This window comes from Nelumbo lutea, chromosome 7 (genome assembly GCF_056320005.1).
Source record: "Nelumbo lutea isolate HS-2025 chromosome 7, American lotus-T2T, whole genome shotgun sequence".
Taxonomy (NCBI): domain Eukaryota; kingdom Viridiplantae; phylum Streptophyta; class Magnoliopsida; order Proteales; family Nelumbonaceae; genus Nelumbo; species Nelumbo lutea.
Genome location: NC_142690.1, coordinates 26,010,492 through 26,028,377, shown reverse-complemented (window position 1 = coordinate 26,028,377; position 17,886 = coordinate 26,010,492). Strand labels below are relative to the sequence as shown.

At 39.0% G+C, this 17,886-nt stretch overlaps 1 protein-coding gene across 4 annotated transcripts in view; it reads right to left on the bottom strand.

The window, feature by feature from the left end:
* Nucleotides 1-17,886, bottom strand: part of PIPK10 (phosphatidylinositol phosphate kinase 10) — a 71,741-nt gene that overhangs the window by 29,032 nt on the left and 24,823 nt on the right. For 3 of the 4 annotated variants that reach the window (XM_088953058.1, XM_088953056.1, XM_088953055.1), the window contains exon 3: nt 16,661-16,826. In XM_088953058.1, the coding sequence (XP_088809184.1) occupies nt 16,661-16,826 (166 nt within the window). The remainder of the gene's footprint in view (nt 1-16,660; nt 16,827-17,886) is intronic. The other variant, XM_088953059.1, reaches the window with a different exon arrangement.

Below are 17,886 nucleotides of genomic sequence, written 5' to 3'. Positions count from 1 at the left end.
TTCAAACCCATTAGCTTGGTACATAGCCTTTATAAAATCATTACCAAGGTGCTTTCTCGGAGGATTAGAGAAGTCCCACCCTTAATAATTTCCCCAAATCAGGGTGCCTTTGTGAAGAGTAGACAAATTGTGGACCAAATCCTGATTGCAAACGAAAGTGTGGAAGACTACAAAAGAAGTGGGAAGAAGGGGTTAGTGTGCAAATTGGACCTTGAAAAGGCATATGATATGGTGGATTGGTCACTTCTACTGGAAGTCCTAGAGCCTTTTGGATTTGGGCAGAAATGGTGCAAGTGGGTGAAAGTATGTATTGGGACTTGCCACTATTCCATCTTAGTGAATAGGAGGGTGGTAGATCATTTCCAAGCTACCAAGGGTATTAGGCAAGGAGACCCCCTTTCTCCTTTCCAGTTTACTCTAATTGCTGAAGTCCTAGGAAAACTCATTGAGAGAGCAGACTCTAGAAATTTGGTGAAAAGTTGGAGGGTAGGAAGGAATAAGGTCCAAGTAGCACATTTACAGTTTGTTGATGACGCAATTCTTTTTTGTGGTGGGGAGGAGGTGAGTTGGGTGAGTAACCTAAAGCAAGTGATCAATGTTTTTGAAAACGTGACTAATCTTAAAGTTTTGGACAATAGTTATGTAATTGGCGTTAATTTGAGAGAAAGTGAGGTGGAGGATAGGGCCCGCACTTTGGGATGTAAGATCGCACAATGGTCGTTGATCTATTCGGGGCTGCCACTAGGGCATAACCCAAGTAAAAAGAGTTTCTGGAACCCGGTGATTGAGAGATTTACTAAGAGGTTAGCATCTTGGAAGAAAAATTACCTATCCATGGGAGGCAGAATAACTCTGATCAAATCTATATTGGAAAATCTGCCAGTGTACTTTTTGTCGGTGCTTAAAATGCCTGGAGGAATTTGTGGGATTTTGGAGAAATTAATGAGAGACTTCTTATGGGAACCAGGAGAGGAGAAAAAAGATCATAGGGTCAAGAGGGATATAGTTACCAAAACCAAAAATGATGGTGGGCTTTTTTTAGGTAATTTGCAGAAAAAAAAATGAAGCTTTGTTGAGGAAATGGCTTTAGAGATCGACTTTGGAAAGGAATAAATTATGGGCTCAAGAGGTCTTAAGTATTCATGGGCAAGCGGTGGATGATTGGGACTCTAGAGCTTCAGTTAGGGCTACGAGAGCTTCTCCTTGGAAATCAATCCATGCCATCCTTCCTTTTTTCCTTCCTCTAATCAGGTATGATATGTGCTCTGGTAATCTTGTGAAATTTTAGGATCATGTTTGAGTGGGAGACATTTCGCTAAAGGAGCTCTTCCTGTCCTTGTATTCCCTATCACGTTTTAAAAATGAACCAATCTCCACTTTCTTGACCTCTTCTAGTTCATCCATTGATTGGAATTTGGGTTTTAGAAGGGCCCTTAGAAACTCGGAATTGAACCTCATTGCTGACCTGCTAAAAATCCTTGAGGGGGTGACTATTGATCCACTCGGGAGGGATAGTAGGATATGGACTCCTTCTCCCTCGGGTGTCTTCTCATGTTCATCATTCTTCAAAGTATTGGCTCATTCCCCACCTGTCTTTGGAATCCCTTTTCCAGTTCTGAAAGTCTGGGGTAAACCAATTCCTCCCAGAGTTAGTGCATTTTATTGGGAAGTTTTCCTTGAAAAATGTAACACTTGCGACTTACTTAAAAAAAATAGGTCTAATTGGTGTTTATCCCCACACTGGTGCATTCTTTGTAAGAAGAATGGTGAGAATTGTAATCACTAATTGGTTTCTTGTCCATTTGTTTCAGAAATCTGGTGTTGGTTTTTCTACCTTTTTGAATGCAAGTGGACCACTCCCTCAAATGTACAAAGCCTATTCCATTCTTCTACTGTTAAGGGGCTGAAGAAGAGAGGGAAAAATCTATGGAGATGTGTAAGAGCAGATGTATGTTGGACAGTTTGGGAGGAAAGGAACCAATGGACCTTTCTTGGGAAAGAAAGAAATAAAGGTGTAATTACTGAATTAATTCCCATAAGGGTGATTCAGTGGGATAAAACTTTGCACATTTTGGAAAACTATTCAGAAAGAGATATCATCAGGAAGTGGAAAGAAGTGGCTTGGTCAGTTCCAAGGAAGAATGTAACTCACCCAGTTTGGTCCCCAGCAGCTTCAGGGTTCACTAAATTAAACTTTGACGGAAGCAGCGAAGGAAATCTAGGTCTGTCGGGTATAGGGGGAGCTTTCAGGGATGATGAAGGTCGAATTATTGCCTTGTATTCGGGTCCTATTGGCTGGGGGGACTCTCTTATAGCTGAAATATTGGCTGTTATGGAAGGGTTAAAAAGAGCTCAAGAATTAAATATCAGAAACCTGGAAGTGGAAGGTGATTCTAATTTGACTATCAACTGGTTAATGAAAGATGATTCTAGTTTATGGAAGTTTCTGAATGAAAAGAAGAAAATTAGATATCTCATACAAAATATGGAAGTCAAATTTCAGTGGACTAAGAGGTGTGCCAATTCCTTGGCAGATTCATTGGCTAAACAAGGGGTGGGAAGAGATAATATGTTCTAAGCAACATTGTAATCTGAAATGTTCTCTTGGGAGGGTTAAGAGTTTTTACTCCTCCCTTTGTATTTTTCTATCTTAATATTGATGGAAAGTAGAAGATTGACTCTCTGATTGATTCTCCATAATTTTAGGTCCATCAGTTTAGGAAACATACATAAGTTAGTTTCCTAGAATCATGGGATATTAATTGGAGAATCCCACTGATATAGAAATTAGTTTTCTAGGAAAAGTTAGTTTCCTATTTTTATCACCCTGTAAGTTAGCTCTGTAATTCTATATAAAGTTGTGTATATGCTCCTTCCAAGACAATACAATCAATTCATTTTTTCTCTCAATTTCTCTCATGGTATCAGAGCTGGTCACAACCTAATCTACACATAGTATCTCTTTAGTCATCTCTGCTGCTGCTGGTTCAAGAACTCTCTAACAGTATTTGGGAGGTTCTTGAGTGTCCTTGATTCTTCTTCAAGATCCACTACAGATCTGAACTCTACATTTTTTTTCTTCTGGACTGTTGCGCCATCGGATTCATCCTTTTCTTGGATCTCTTTGTAGAGACATCGGATCAGTCTGAAATCTTAGATCTGGTGTTGCCTAGAGCAGATTTACTGAATCCCTTTGGTTTGGTTTGGATCAGTTTTGATTTTGAGAGGTTTTGATCCACTCTTCAGTTTGGCGGAGCATTACAGTTACCTTTTTTTGGACATTGGCTGAAAGATTCTTTAGGCCTTCATCGCCAACCCTTACTAAATTTGTCAGACCTTCATTGTATGTTTTTCTCTCTTTCTTGAAGCCCACCCAATAAGGAGGGGGCTTCTGGGATCGTTGGAGAAACCTAATGGTGCAGACTCTCTTGCAATCTCAGGTAAGTTTTCTATTTCTCACGGACTAAATGTCTCAGATGAACCTATTAGGGATTTATGGGTTATTGACTCAGGAGCCACAGATCACATGACTCACTCCTCACTACATTTTAGCACTTATACCCCCTGCCCAAGCAATCGAAAAATAGCCATTGCAGATGGTTCCCTTACTACCGTAGCTGGCCTTGGGGATATCCGTATTAATCCATCACTTACACTAAAAAATGTCCTTCATGTTCCCAAATTGTCCACTAACCTGGTATCCATCCAAAAACTCACCCATGACATGAACTGTAATGTGCTTTTCTATCCTTCTTACTGTATATTTCAGGACCAGGATTCAGGGAAGAGGATTGGACTTGCTAAGGAGAAGAATGAACTCTACTATCTTGAAGAATCATGCAAATCAAATATTGTCCAGTATAAGTTATCTCTGTCATTCCTTTCATCATCCAACAAAGACACCATTTGGCTTCATCACTTTAGACTAGGACATCCATCTTTTGGAATTCTGAAAACTATGTTTCCCTCCTTGTTTAAAGGATTGAGTGTTGAATATTTTCATTGTGATGTGTGTGAATTTGCAAAACACAAGCGTGTGCCCTTTCCAATCAGTAACAAGAGAAGTTCAGTCCCATTCTTTTTTATCCATAGTGATATATGGGGACCCTCCACAGTTCCAAATGTGTCTGGCTCACGATGGTTCGTCTCTTTTATTGATGATTGCACTAGGGTCTCTTGGATCTTTCTTCTTAAATCTAAATCAGATTAAGTGGTGCACTCCCAAATTTCCATTACATGATTCAAAATCAGTTTGGGGTCAAAATCAAAAGATTTGGATCGGATAATGCACGGGATTATTTCAACCAAACTTTATCCCCATATTTTCAAAAAGAAGGGATTATCCATGAATCCTCCTGCATTAATACTCCACAACATAACGGAGTAGCAGAAAGGAAGAATGGTCATCTACTAGCTACAACCCGAGCCTTACTTTTCCACCAGCATGTTCCAAAAACCTATTGGGGGGAAGCTGTGCTTACAGCCGCATACATTATAAATCGATTACCTTCGAGGGTGCTGGGATTTAAAACACCAACGAAAACACTTTCTCAATTTTACCCCGATCTATATACAACAAATAATCTCACCCCAAGAATCTTTGGATGCACTGCTTTTGTCCATGTCCATAGCCATAATAGAGGGAAGTTAGATCCAAGAGCCGTCAAGTGTATTTTTGTGGGTTATTCATCCACCCAAAAGGGTTATAAGTGTTACCACCCACCTACCAAAAAATTCTTTGTCTCTATTGATGTCACTTTTGAAGAAAAAACACCATATTTCACTCAACCTTATCTTCAGGGGGAGTCCATGTCATTCATTGAAGATAAGGACAAAGATTTGTTCCCACTTGGTCTACCTACAGTTTCTCAACACCCAAACTCAGCATCTATACCAGTTCAATCCGTATATGCACCTATCGAAAACACCTCAAACCAAACCAACTTCTTCACCCATTCATACCAGACCCATGATAGAGAATGATGAACTTTGTGACTCTATGAGATTGCAAGTATATTCAAGAAGAAGAGACCAGGATCCTAATCTTGTGCAGGTTCAAGATTCAACTCCTAATCCTTAGAATGAGGTAAATACAGTTCCAGAAATTTCTTCTGAATTAGCATTTGACCAAGATCTTCCTATTGCCCTTAGGAAAGGCACAAGAGAATGCACTAAACATCCCTTATATCCCTTAGCAAATTTTGTGTCCTTTAAAAAATTCTCACCATCACATAGGAATTTCCTAGTTAGTCTAAACACCATTCATATTCCTAATACTTTATCTGAGGCATTATCTTATGAGAAATGAAAAGATGCTATGAGAGAAGAGATGTGGACTCTAGATAAGAATCAAACATGGGAAATTGTTGACCTATCACCAGGAAAGAAACCCGTGGGCTGCAAGTGGGTTTTCACAATAAAGTACAAGTCAGATGGCTCTCTAGAAAGATATAAGGCAAGACTCGTGGCAAAGGGATATACACAAACCTATGGTGTTGACTATCAAGAGACATTCGCTCCAGTGGCTAAGATGAATACGGTAAGAATTTTGTTGTCACTAGCAGCTAACTTCGGCTAGTACTTGGAGCAATTTGATGTAAAGAATGCTTTTCTTCATGGTAATTTAGAGGAGGAGGTATACATGGATATTCCTCCGGGCTTCAAAGGAAATCTAAAAGGAAATAAAGTTTGCAGGTTGAAGAAAGCACTATATGGTCTCAAGCAATCACCTAGGGCGTGGTTTGGAAGATTTACTAAAGTTATGCTTGCCATCAGATACAAACAAAGTCAGGGAGATCATACACTCTTTAGGGAGTCACGGCTCTTCTGGTATATGTCGATGACATAATTGTGACAAGAAATGATGAAAAGGAGAAGAAAGCCTTGAGAAGATGCCTAGTCAGAGAATTCGAAATAAAAGAACTTGGGAGATTGAAGTATTTTCTAGGGATTGAAGTAGCTCATTCCAGAGAAGGCATATTTATCTCACAACAGAAATATGTAATAGATCTTTTAAGAGAGACAGGAAAGCTAGCATGCAAACCATCCTCCACACCGATTGAGCCAAATCACAAATTGGGAGAAGCAAATGAAGATCCAGCCTTGAATAGGGAAATGTACCAAAGATTAGTAGGAAAACTTATATATCTTGCCCACACAAGGCCAAACATAGCATATGTCGTGAGGTTCACCTACAAGCGGTCTATAGGATACTACATTATCTAAAGGCTAATCCTGGCAAAGGAATCTTGTTTAAAAGAAATACTAGATTAGCCCTAGAGGCATACACCGATGCAAATTATGCAGTCTCTCCCGTGGATAGGCGGTCCACTATAGGTTACTGTACGTTCCTTGGAGGAAATCTTGTGACAGGGAGGAGTAAGAAGCAGAATGTGGTAGCTAGATCAAGTGCAGAGGCAGAATTCAGGGCAATGGCTCAGGGAGTATGTGAATTACTATGGCTCAAGATAATTTTTGAAGACCTAAAGATCAAATGGGAAGGTCCAATGAGATTATTCTGCGACAACAAGTCAGCTATTAACATTGTTCACAATCCCGTCCAACATGACAGGACAAAGCACATTGAGATAGATAGGCATTTCATAAAGGAAAAGCTGGATAGCAGATTAATTTGCACTCCATACATCTCAACAAATGGTCAACTAGCAGATGTGCTGACAAAAAGGCTTTGCAGTGTGGCATTCCAAGGACTTATCTCCAAGCTAGGAATGAAAGATGCATATTCACCAGCTTGAGGGGGAGTGCTGGAAAGTAGAAGATCGACTCTCTGATTGATTCTCCATAATTTTAGGTCCATCAATTTAGGAAACATACATAAGTTAGTTTCCTAGAATCATGGGATATTAATTGGAGAATCCCACTGATATAGAAATTAGTTTTCTAGGAAAAATTAGTTTCTTATTTTATCGCCCTATAAGTTAGCTCTGTAATTCTATATAAAGCTGTGTATATGCTCCTCCCAAGACAATACAATCAATTCATTTTTTCTCTCAAATTCTCTCAAATATCTCTTAATAAAAGTATTTGTTATTTATCAAAAAAAATTACAAAAAGGTTTATAAAAAAGAAGGGGGAAATCTTGTCAATTGGAGAAGTAAGAAACAGTTAATAGTGGCAAAGTCAAGTATAGAAATTGAGTATAAAGCATTCTCAGGGTGTTATTAAATTGTTGTTGTTAAAAGATCTCTTACTAAGTAGGGTATGTGGAAGTTAGATGCTATGTCATTATACTATGATAACAAGGTTGCTATCAGTATTGCTCATAACCCAGTTCTCCATGAGCGGATCACGCACATTGAAATCGACAAGCATTTAGTAGAAATCTGCTGAAAATAAAAATTGTAGTAGCAAGAAGAGAAGAACATTTTGTAATCGAAGAGAATAAGAAGTCAATTAGTTATGACCACCCTCTTCCATTAGTATTTATACTTTAAATAAAAAAGTGTGTACAAACTAATAAAAACATAGAAAACATTATTCTAACAACTCCAAACTAATATTCTGTGGTCCCCACTTACTAACTAAACAAATAATAAATAAAAACAAGCAAGAAAACCGTAAAATACTCAACAGTTGGGAACACAATTGGTAAATTTAAAAGATTTGATTTCAGAAATTGTTTATGGGATCAATTACAATTTCCTAGAATTCGAGTTCAGATGTAAAATGCGACAAAAATTCCTCTTCTTTATCTATTTTATACCGGAGAAAAGTTTATCGTGGTGGCAGGAAGAGATCTGTGTATCAACAGAGTGGAGGCTTCAAGGAGGGTGGGAGATGAGGAAAGTAGTAGAAGTGGGAGGGTAGGAGGGAAAAGAAAGTTGGAATTGGAGGAGGGATGAAGGGAAGAGAAGATAAACAGTCAAAGAATTTAGGGGAGTGTAGGGAGGAAGAAGAAGATGATGAAAGGCCAGGCCGAAGACAAAAGAAGGATAAAAGTGTCATTTTAGAAAGAAATGCCCATTTATTGAATAAGGGCAAAATGGGAAAAGAGTGTGGGAGATTAAGTGATCAAAGTAAAGGGAGAGGGAAAAAAAAGTCTAAGTCTCAAAAAGGAGAAAGTCGAGGGTGCTGCCAAATAAACTTCAAGAACAAAGGAAGCGTAGAGACCGATGAACTGGAGATTGGTTTGGGTTATACACCAATTTGGAAAAAGGAGTTCGACAGATGGTTTTGTGTGCTGTACAACCAGGTATGTGTACAGTGATGAGAAAGGAAAAGAGATAAGCAGAAGAGAAGGGTCAAGAGGAAAAGCAGCTGGCCAGCGGAAGAAGGTAAAGGCAAACAAACAAGAAGCGTCAGCTGAGAAGTGCAAGAAAGGAGTAGTGAAGGAAGAGGAGAGGAAGCAAGGCCAATCGATTATGCATCGACTGTCTATTTAGTTACAAATGGGGTGAAGTGAACTCCTTGTGGTGGTGCACCGAAGCAACGACACCCAAGTAATCCAAATTTGTCTCGATTTTTCTGGGGTGGGAAGTTTTGAGGATGCCGTAAGGAGGTAAAAGCTAGCAAAGAGTATTGTCGGGCAAAGTGACTCCCTATGGTGGTACACCAAGGCAACAACACCTAGGTAGGCCAAACCTGTCTCAGTTTTGTCAAGGATGGAAGTTTTGAAGAGTTTCTAGGGAAGGGACAGGAGGTGTATGTCAGAAGATTGTGGAGGGGGCGGCGGAGGAAGTAGGGGAGCTGAGGGAGATAATTAGAGATCAGGTGTTGGTCGTAGGCAAGCAAACTGGGGGGTGGGGGGGGATAAAAGTGAACTGATGAGGTAAGGAAGATTGGCGAGGGAGGAAAGGAGACAACGGGGTATTGTGGTTGAGAAGGGGAAGGTTTTGGGAACCATTGAGAAAGAGTTAGGAGATCTGGAAGAAAGGAGAATACTGGGGCAAGGGAGACTGGTAGAGAACAGGTCTATCAGAGAAAAAAATATAGAACAAGGGCTTTAGAAGATAAGGAAGAGGGGGAAGCAGGAGAGGAACAAGAGGAGGTACGGATTGAATATACTCACCAGGTTAGCGAGAAGGCTGATTTTGAGAAATTAATTGATACGGAGGTGAGGATAAGCAAAATTCTGGGTTTGTGCATTTTAGAGGGAGAAGAGTCTGCAAGGAGAGCTTTCAGAGAAGTCGAAGATGATGAGGGCAATAAGGGAGAGGAAAGAGTGAGAATGTTTATAGGAGATAAGCACTGAAGAAAAAAAAAAGATAAGAGAGAGGAATAGAAAATCAAAAATGAGAATTTGTTCATGGAATGTAAGGGGGTTGAGAGATCCAAAACAAAGAGAGGTTGTCAAGAACTTCGTAAGGAATTTCAGAGTTGATATGTTGATGCTTCAAGAATCAAAGTTTGAAGAGGTGGATTGGGGAATTAGTAATGATTTATGGGGCTCTGGGACTGGGTTATAAAGGGTTCAGAAGATCTGTCAGGAGGTCTGATTTCAATATGGGATGCAGGTTTGCTGAGAAAGGTGGGACTTCTGCTGTGAGCTTCTCTATTTCAGTAGTTCTGGAGCATGAGTCGTAGGGAATAAAATTTCTGATTTCGAATGTGTATGGGCCAAATCTGGATAGGGAAAGGGGTAAGTTGTGGGAGGAGCCAAAGCCTATCAAATTTGAAAGTATGTGGATAGGACATCCAAATTTTCTAGAGTATGTTGAACAGAAATGAAATTCTTATCAAGTTCAGTGGTCAGTTGGGCATATATTGATGAAGAAACTGAAAATTTTGGAGGATTTAAAAAGATGGAGCAGGCAACTGTTTGAGGATGTAGAGTTGAGAAAATAGGAGGTTTGGGAGAGAATGGCCAGGCTGGACAGGTTGGAGGACAATCTTCCTCAAGGGGGGAGGTTGGAAAGAGAGAAACTGAGAGAAGATTTGAAAAAATTCATTCATTTTGAGGAGGTTTCATGGAGCCAAGAAGATAGGATGTTGTGGCTCAAAGAGGACACTGCAATTTTTCAAGCCATGGTGAGGGGAAGGAGAAGAAGGAACACAATTATGACGTTGGAGGGAGAAAGAGTTATTGATGACCAGCAAGTGATTGCTGAGGAGATCTGCAATTTTCATATAAATTTATAAAAAAGTAATGCCTAATAGGAATTACCATTTGGGGGAGCTGGAATTTGCTCATTTGCTCAGGTGGAAGGAGGGATGGAGTGTCTGGATAGAGAATTTGAGGAGGAAGAAGTACGGAATATTGTCAAAAAGATGAAGCGGATAAGGCCCCAGGGCCTGATGGTTCTAACATTGGTTCTACAAAATTTGTTGGAACATTATCAAGAAAGATTTGTCAGATATGTAGAAGGAATTATGGGAGGAGAAAAAACTGGAAAAAGTTGCCAATGCATCTTCATTTCTCTCATCCCGAAAGTGGATGGAGATGTTAGGGTTAGGGACTTCAGGCCGATTAGCCTAGTCTCTAGCCCTTACAAAATCATTGATAAGGTGTTGTCTAGGAGGCTGAAGATGGTGTTGCATTTGGTGGTGCCGTGGTGGGTTCGACTCAAATGGCTTTGGTCCAAGGGAGGCAAAATCTTGATGGGGTTTTGATTGCAAGTAAATGCGTGGATACAAGAATTAGAAGTGGGGAAGCAGGGGTGATCTGAAAATTTGGCTTAGAGAAGAAAGAAGATTTCGGCCGACTTTTGACAGTTTGAGGGATTAAGAATTTTGGCTTGGTTCTTGTTCTCTGTACTGTCTTTCTATTATATGAGACATATTTTCAGCTTGTAGGTATTTCGTTGGGGTCACTCCTTGTCACCTGTCTTAGTTGTATCTTTTTATTAACAGTAATAAAATTTCTTCTTTATTTATCTTCAAAAAAAATAAACAAAAAATGTAGTAAATAGTTATCAGATAAAAACAGTCAAACTTGTAGAAATTTTTTTTTATCAACAAAATTGGTATAAAATTGTTTTGGAATGGTAGAATACTGATATGTTTCATTCTATTGCCAATTGGCATATTTATATAGTAAGCTGCTGCAATAAATAGAAAGAAAGAAAAATAGAAAGAAAGAAAAATAAAAAGAAAAGAAAATAGAAAGAAGAGAAAATAGAAAGTACAAAAATAGAAAGAAAGAAAAACTTTCTAAATCAATCCTTCCACAATCCTAGGAATATATACAATTCTATTTTCAGATCTCAACCAGTAACCCCACGTTTTCCAACACTCCCCCTCAAGCTAGTGAATAGAGATCATCCATTCCCAGCTTGGCTATAATTCTCCGAAAGTCTGTACTATTGAGCCCTTTAGTAAGTACATCGGCCAGTTGTCCTTTTGTAGACACATAGGGAGTGCAAATCAACTTGTTGTCCAGTTTCTCTTTTATAAAGTGTCGGTCAATTTCGATGTGCTTCATCCTGTCATGTTGAACAGGATTGTGAGCAATATTGATGGCTGACTTGTTGTCACAATATAGTTTCATACGCTCTTCTCGTGGAATCTTCAGGTCTTCTAAAATTATCTTCAACCAGAGTAATTCACACACTCCTTGTGCCATAGCCCTGAATTCTGCCTCTGCACTTGACCGAGCCAGTACGTTTTGCTTCTTACTCCTCCAAGTGACTAAGTTTCCTCCTAAGAAGGTACAGTAACCAGAAGTGGACCGTCTATCTACTGGAGATCCAGCATAATCGGCATCTATATATGCTTCAAGAGCTAGTCCTCCATTTCTTCTTAATAAAATTCCTTTTCCTGGATTGGCTTTCAAATAGTGCAGAATTCGATGAGCAGCCTGTAGATGAACTTCTTTAGGATTATGCATAAACTGGCTTATTACACTTACAGCATATGCAATATTCAGTCATGTATGTGCAAGATAAATGAGTTTTCCAACTAGTCTTTGGAACATCTCCTTGTCTACACTTGCATTCTCGTTGGCTTCTCCAAGTTTATGATTGGGATCTATAGGCGTGGAAGCTGGTTTACATGCCATATTTCATGTTTCTCTCAAAAGATCAACAACATACTTTTGTTGAGAGATAAAGATGCCTTGTTTAGAATGTGCAACTTCAATTCCGAGAAAATACTTTAGTCTCCCCAAGTCTTTTATCTCAAATTCTCTGGCAAGGCAATTTTTCAATGCTTCCTTCTCCTTTTTATCATTCCCAGTAACGATTATATCATCCACATAGACTAATAGTGCAGTACTCCCCCTGAGGTTGTGTGTTTGATAAACAATGTGTGGTCACCTTGACTTTGCTTGTAACCTGTACTCAGCATTACCTTTGTAAACCTTCCAAACCATGCTCTCGAAGATTGTTTGAGACCGTATAGTGCTTTCTTCAACCGACAAACTTTGTTCCCTTTAATGCCTTCTCCAAAACCCGGTGGAATGTCCATGTATATCTCCTCTTCTAAATCACCATGGAGAAACGCATTTTTTACATCAAACTGTTGCAAATCCCAATTATAGTTAGCAGCCAACGACAGTAACACCCTTACTGTATTCATTTTAGCTACTGGGGCAAAATTCTCCTGATAATCTACCCCATAAGTTTGTGTATATCCCTTGGCTACCAGGCGTGCTTTGTACCTTTCTAATGACCCATCAGATTTGTACTTATTTGTGAACACCCATTTACAACCTACCGTCTTCTTGTTTCTTGGTAGATCCACAGCTTCCCATGTGTTGTTTTTTACTAATGCCTCCATTTCCACTCTCATGGCTTTTCTCCACTCCTTATTAGAAAGTGCTTCGGCTAGAGTATTAGAAATTGGAATGGTGTAAAGGCTGGCTAGAAAAATTTTATGGGATTTAGAGAATATTTGGAATGATACATATTTGGCTAAAAGGTACAATGGGCATTTGGTACATTCTCTGATTCCTTTTCTCAGTACAATAGGTAGGCCATACTCATACTCAGACTGTGAAGGTGTAGGTTCAGGCTCTGAGCATCCCTCAGTTCTAGGGTTAGGAGTTGAATCTTGGACTTGCACAGGTTGAGGATCTGGATTTTTCCTCCTAGAGTAAACCTGCATATATCTCACATTATCATGCACATCATTCGTGGGGTTAACAGTGTCCGAATTTGGTTCAATGGTCGGGTTGTTTGACTCTTGTTGAGACTCGGGAATGTGGGAATTAGAGGAATGTGACTCAGAGGGATGTGATTCTTGACGATTGAATGTCTATGAGGAGGGTAATACATCTAGGGAGAGTAGATCCGAGGCCTTATCAACCATTAATGAGGGCTCCCCCTGAAGATAAGGTTGAGTGAAAAAAGATTTTCCTTCCTCAAATGTGACACCGATGGAGGTGTAGAATTTTCTAGTGGCTAGATGATAACATTTATAACCTTTCTGAGTTGAGGAATATCCCAAGAAGACACACCTGATTGCTCGTGGGTTTAATTTTCCCTTATTATGGACATGAACAAAGTCAGTGCAGCCAAAAATTCTTGGTGTGAAATTATTTGAGGCTCGAATATTAGGGTAAATTTGAGAAAGGACTTGTATTGGGCTTCGGTTGTCAAGAACTTTAGATGGTAGTCTATTTATGGTGTAGGCAACAGTAAGGACAGCTTCCCCCCAATATTGTTTTGGCACCTGATTTTGAAAGAGAAAGGCTCGAGTGGTTTGCAAAAGATGGCCATTTTTTCTCTCAACTACCCCATTCTGTTGGAGAGTGTTAACACAGGAGGATTCATGCACAATGCCTTCTTTCTGAAAAAATGGGGACAAATTCTGATTAAAATAATTTGTAGCATTATCAGATCGAAACCTTTTAATTCTCACACCAAACTGAGTTTGGACCATGTTATGAAAGTTGGGAAGAATCTTACTCACATCAGATTTAGACTTAAGAAGAAAAATCCATGTGACCCTAGTGCAATCATCAATAAAGGTGACGAACCATTTGGAATTAGTAATGTTGGGAATTTGAGAAGGGCCCCATATATCCGAATGAATCAAATAAAAAGGAGTTGAAAATCTTTTATGCTGATTGGGAAATAACCCCTTTTGTGCTTAGCAAGTTCACAAACATCACAATGAAAGGTTTCAACATCAATTCCTTTAAACAAGGAAGGAAGCATTGTTTTTAAAATAAGAAATGAATGATGACCAAAACGGAAATGATGACGCCAAATTAAATCTTTATTGGAGGTAGATAAGAATGACTCGTGTGTGATATGCATAACAGTGTGAGATGATTTGTTGGTTGCTTCAAGGTAGTAAAGTCCATCTCTTTCCTTAGCAAGTCCAATCTTCTTCCCCGAAACCTGGTCCTGAAATACATAATAAGACGGGAAGAACACAACATTGTAGTTCACATCCTGAGTGAGTTTATGTATAGAGATAAGGCTAGTGGATAACTTAGGAACATGAAGCACATTTTTAAGTAATAGGGATGGAGTAATTTGAATATTCTCAATCCCTGCCACTGTGGTGAAAGAACCATTAGCAACAAAAATTTTTCTATTACTAGGGCAGGGTGTATAGGTGAGAAAATGTAGTGAAGAGGGTGTCGTGTGGTCAGTAGCTCCAGAATCAAGAATCCATGGAAAAACACTAGCCGAGGCATGTAATCCTAGAGATAAAGACTCACCTGAGAGAGCAAGAGAGGTAGAACCACTTCCTGGTTTCAAGGATTTCAGGAAGCACCTTAGCCTTTCAATTTCTTCATCATTAAATGGTCCCTGACTTGAGTGTTCTTGATGCGGGGTTGTGGAGACATTATGGGCTTGTTGAACTCCTTTTGAAACTCCTCGATTTTCCCATTCCTTGCTGAATGTGGGAGGTTTCCCATGAAGTTTCCAGCACCGATCTTTCGTGTGTCTGGGCTTCTTGCAATAGGTGCACCAGAGGTTATCGTTAGAGCCACGGGTGGTTGTCACGAGCCAAGTTGTGATTGTTCTCACCCTTCGAACCACTATAACTTCCTCCCCTTGCCACCATGGCTAAGCCTTCGGGATCTTTAGGCTCAAGCATGATTCCACGGTGGCTTTCCTCAGCTCTGACAAGGGCTATGACTTCATTCAATGGAGGCACTTCTTCTTTGCCAAGAATTTGTATTCGGACCTGATCAAATTCAGCATTCAGTCCGACCAAAAAATCATACACCCTATCTCTTTCATAAAAATTCTTCAAGATCACAGCATCATCTGCGCACTTTGTCTCAAGAACCCGATAATGATCAAGCTCATGCCATAAATTTTGCAGCAGATTTGCATACTCTGTAACACTCCTGCTCCCTTGTTTGGCCGCCACAGTCTTCACTTTGACCTCGTAGACACGAGCAACGTCATGGGCTTTGGAATAGGTTTGTCGGACAGCATCCCAAATAGCCTTTGCAGAGGGAAAAAACATACAAGTATCACTGATCTCGAGTGTCATTGAACTCCACAACCATGACATAATCATGGAGTCCTCTTCGTCCCAAGCATCAAAATTTGGCTCGCCCAACCTTGGTCCTGTTCCAAGGAGGTGACTAATTTTTCCTTTTCCCTTCAAATAGGTAGCACTAGTTGTGACCACTTCAAGTAATTCTGGCCATTCAGTCTATATGTTGCCTGAATATTCTGCAAATCACCAGTGTGAGGATGAGAATTTGTTGCTCCTTCATCGGTTTGGACGGGAGCACTTGTTGCAGTCATGAAATAAGGCCAGTAGGAAAGGAGAATAAAGGAACACTTCTGGTTACAGATTAACACTGAAGGTCAAAAGAGAAAAACACAAAAAACTGGCAATGAAGGCCGAAAAAAATAGAGCTCTGATACCATGTTTTGGAATAGTAGAATACCGATATGTTTCATTCTATTGCCAATTGGCATATTTATACAATAAGTTGCTGCAGTAAATAGAAACAAAGAAAAATAGAAGAAAGAAAAATAGAAAGAAAAGAAAATAGAAAGAAGAGAAAATAGAAAGTACAAAAATAGAAAGAAAGAAATAGAAAGAAAAACTTTCTAAATCAATCCTTCCACAATCCTAGGAATATATACAATTCTATTTTCAGATCTGAACCAGTAACCCCACGTTTTCCAACAAAAATATTATACAAATGCTTCCATTTTACCTTCTCAAGAGTAGTAATTTCTTGCTATTTTCCTCAAATATGAATGAATCTGTACTTCCAAGTTTCGAATTATCTGTTTCTTTCAGATTTTCAATTTAAATTTTAAATATGTTTTCATTTCCATAATTATTTAATTTCAAGTTGATCTTTGTGTTATGGCCCAAATGAATACTTTTAAGACTAATAATAAGATTTTTATATAGTATTATGCGTCTTAACTTGAAACCAATGCTTTTACAATGGACATAGCACTGAATCTAATATAATTGGAACAAGGCTTAGATAATGATGATGATGATGATGATGAACTTGAAACCAGCACTGGCCCCTCCTCCTCTTGATCGCTAATTTAGCAATTTTGTATTTATTAAAAACAATAAACATTAGAAAGTGATCCCAGAATAAAGTGAGTGAAAATAATTTCCCTTGAACACATGAACAAAGAATGCAGTATCAATAACCTATTAGCTAAAAACATTTTCTAAATAGTATAAACTATTATACAAACTCTTGTTTGACTTTATTAAGTGGAAAGAAAAAGTTTGAGAGTTGATGAATGGGGGAGTAAAACTCTCCCATTTACACAAGGTAATAGATATAAATATAAAAAAAGAGACTCACCTTCATCTCAGACTTGCGTAAAGGCTTTATCACAAACCGACCATCATGAGGTAAATAAAGCAGCTTGTTGTTCTTTCCTGATGAACAGATACTCTTTAGAGTCTCATAGCCACATATTGAAAGCATGTACTCATCATAGTCAATATTGTCAAGCTCTTGAAGATGCCTAGGACAGTTCAATAGTGGAAAATAAGGTTATTAAAAAAAATTAGAACCATTGTACAGGTAAATAACTGCTATTCTTCGAACATGAAAGATAATTAAGACAAAAATCATAGTAAATGAAATGGTATATTTAACTGACAAAAGATGGATAACCAAGAACACAAATTTCTTTTAGAGGGATATTCAACAGAAGACTTTGCTTTAAATTCAAAATGCAGAACATCTGATGTAGCCACAACAACATCCATAAGAAGCTTTTTTTAATAATAAAAATAATGTTTCATTAAAAAGAAAAAAGAGAGATTACAATAGAAAGGTGATAAGAAATCACCTGACAGAAGAACCATACTCCCCCCCCCAACATACAACTCAGCCTTACAACAAAATACCAAGACCAAAAACATAGAACAGAATTAACACCTCTTTCCAGAAATCAAACATAAGCAATAACAAAAAGACAAACGCCAAACCAACCTCAATAAGCTCTACTGACAACACATCCAACCTCCTTAGAAAAAAAAAAAAAAAAACAAAAGAACCCCCCCAACCTCCTCCCAACACTCAATATTAATCCTCCAAGTCCAGGACCTCTACCTGCCCCTCTCCGTCACCCACACCTCTCCCCCTTCCCTTGGAAAGGAACTGTTACAACTGTCCTTATTTTTCTCAAACTCCTCAAAAGCCTGTCTAGCAAAAGCCTCAGCGCCCAAAAAAAAGACCTAGAGCATTTCCAACTTCCATGCCCCTCTCAACAAATTTCCACCAATCCTTCATTACTCCTTTCCTCAATTCCTCTGTTCAACTCTCCATCATTCCCCAATGCTTTGCAGTTACCTTCCTTCTCTTTCACCTCTATGACTTCATTCCTCTTTAACTTCCCATTGCCGAAACTTCAATCCCCGCTATTTTGGCCACCAAAGTTAACCTCATCCGGAACCTTATGGTTCATGTATCTGGAATTAGCCTTTCTTCTAATGAAAACTCTCTTGTATTTATTACTGGGACCGGTCCCAACAAGTCCTTTTAGTCTTGAGGATACCTTGGTGACATGATGGGATTTA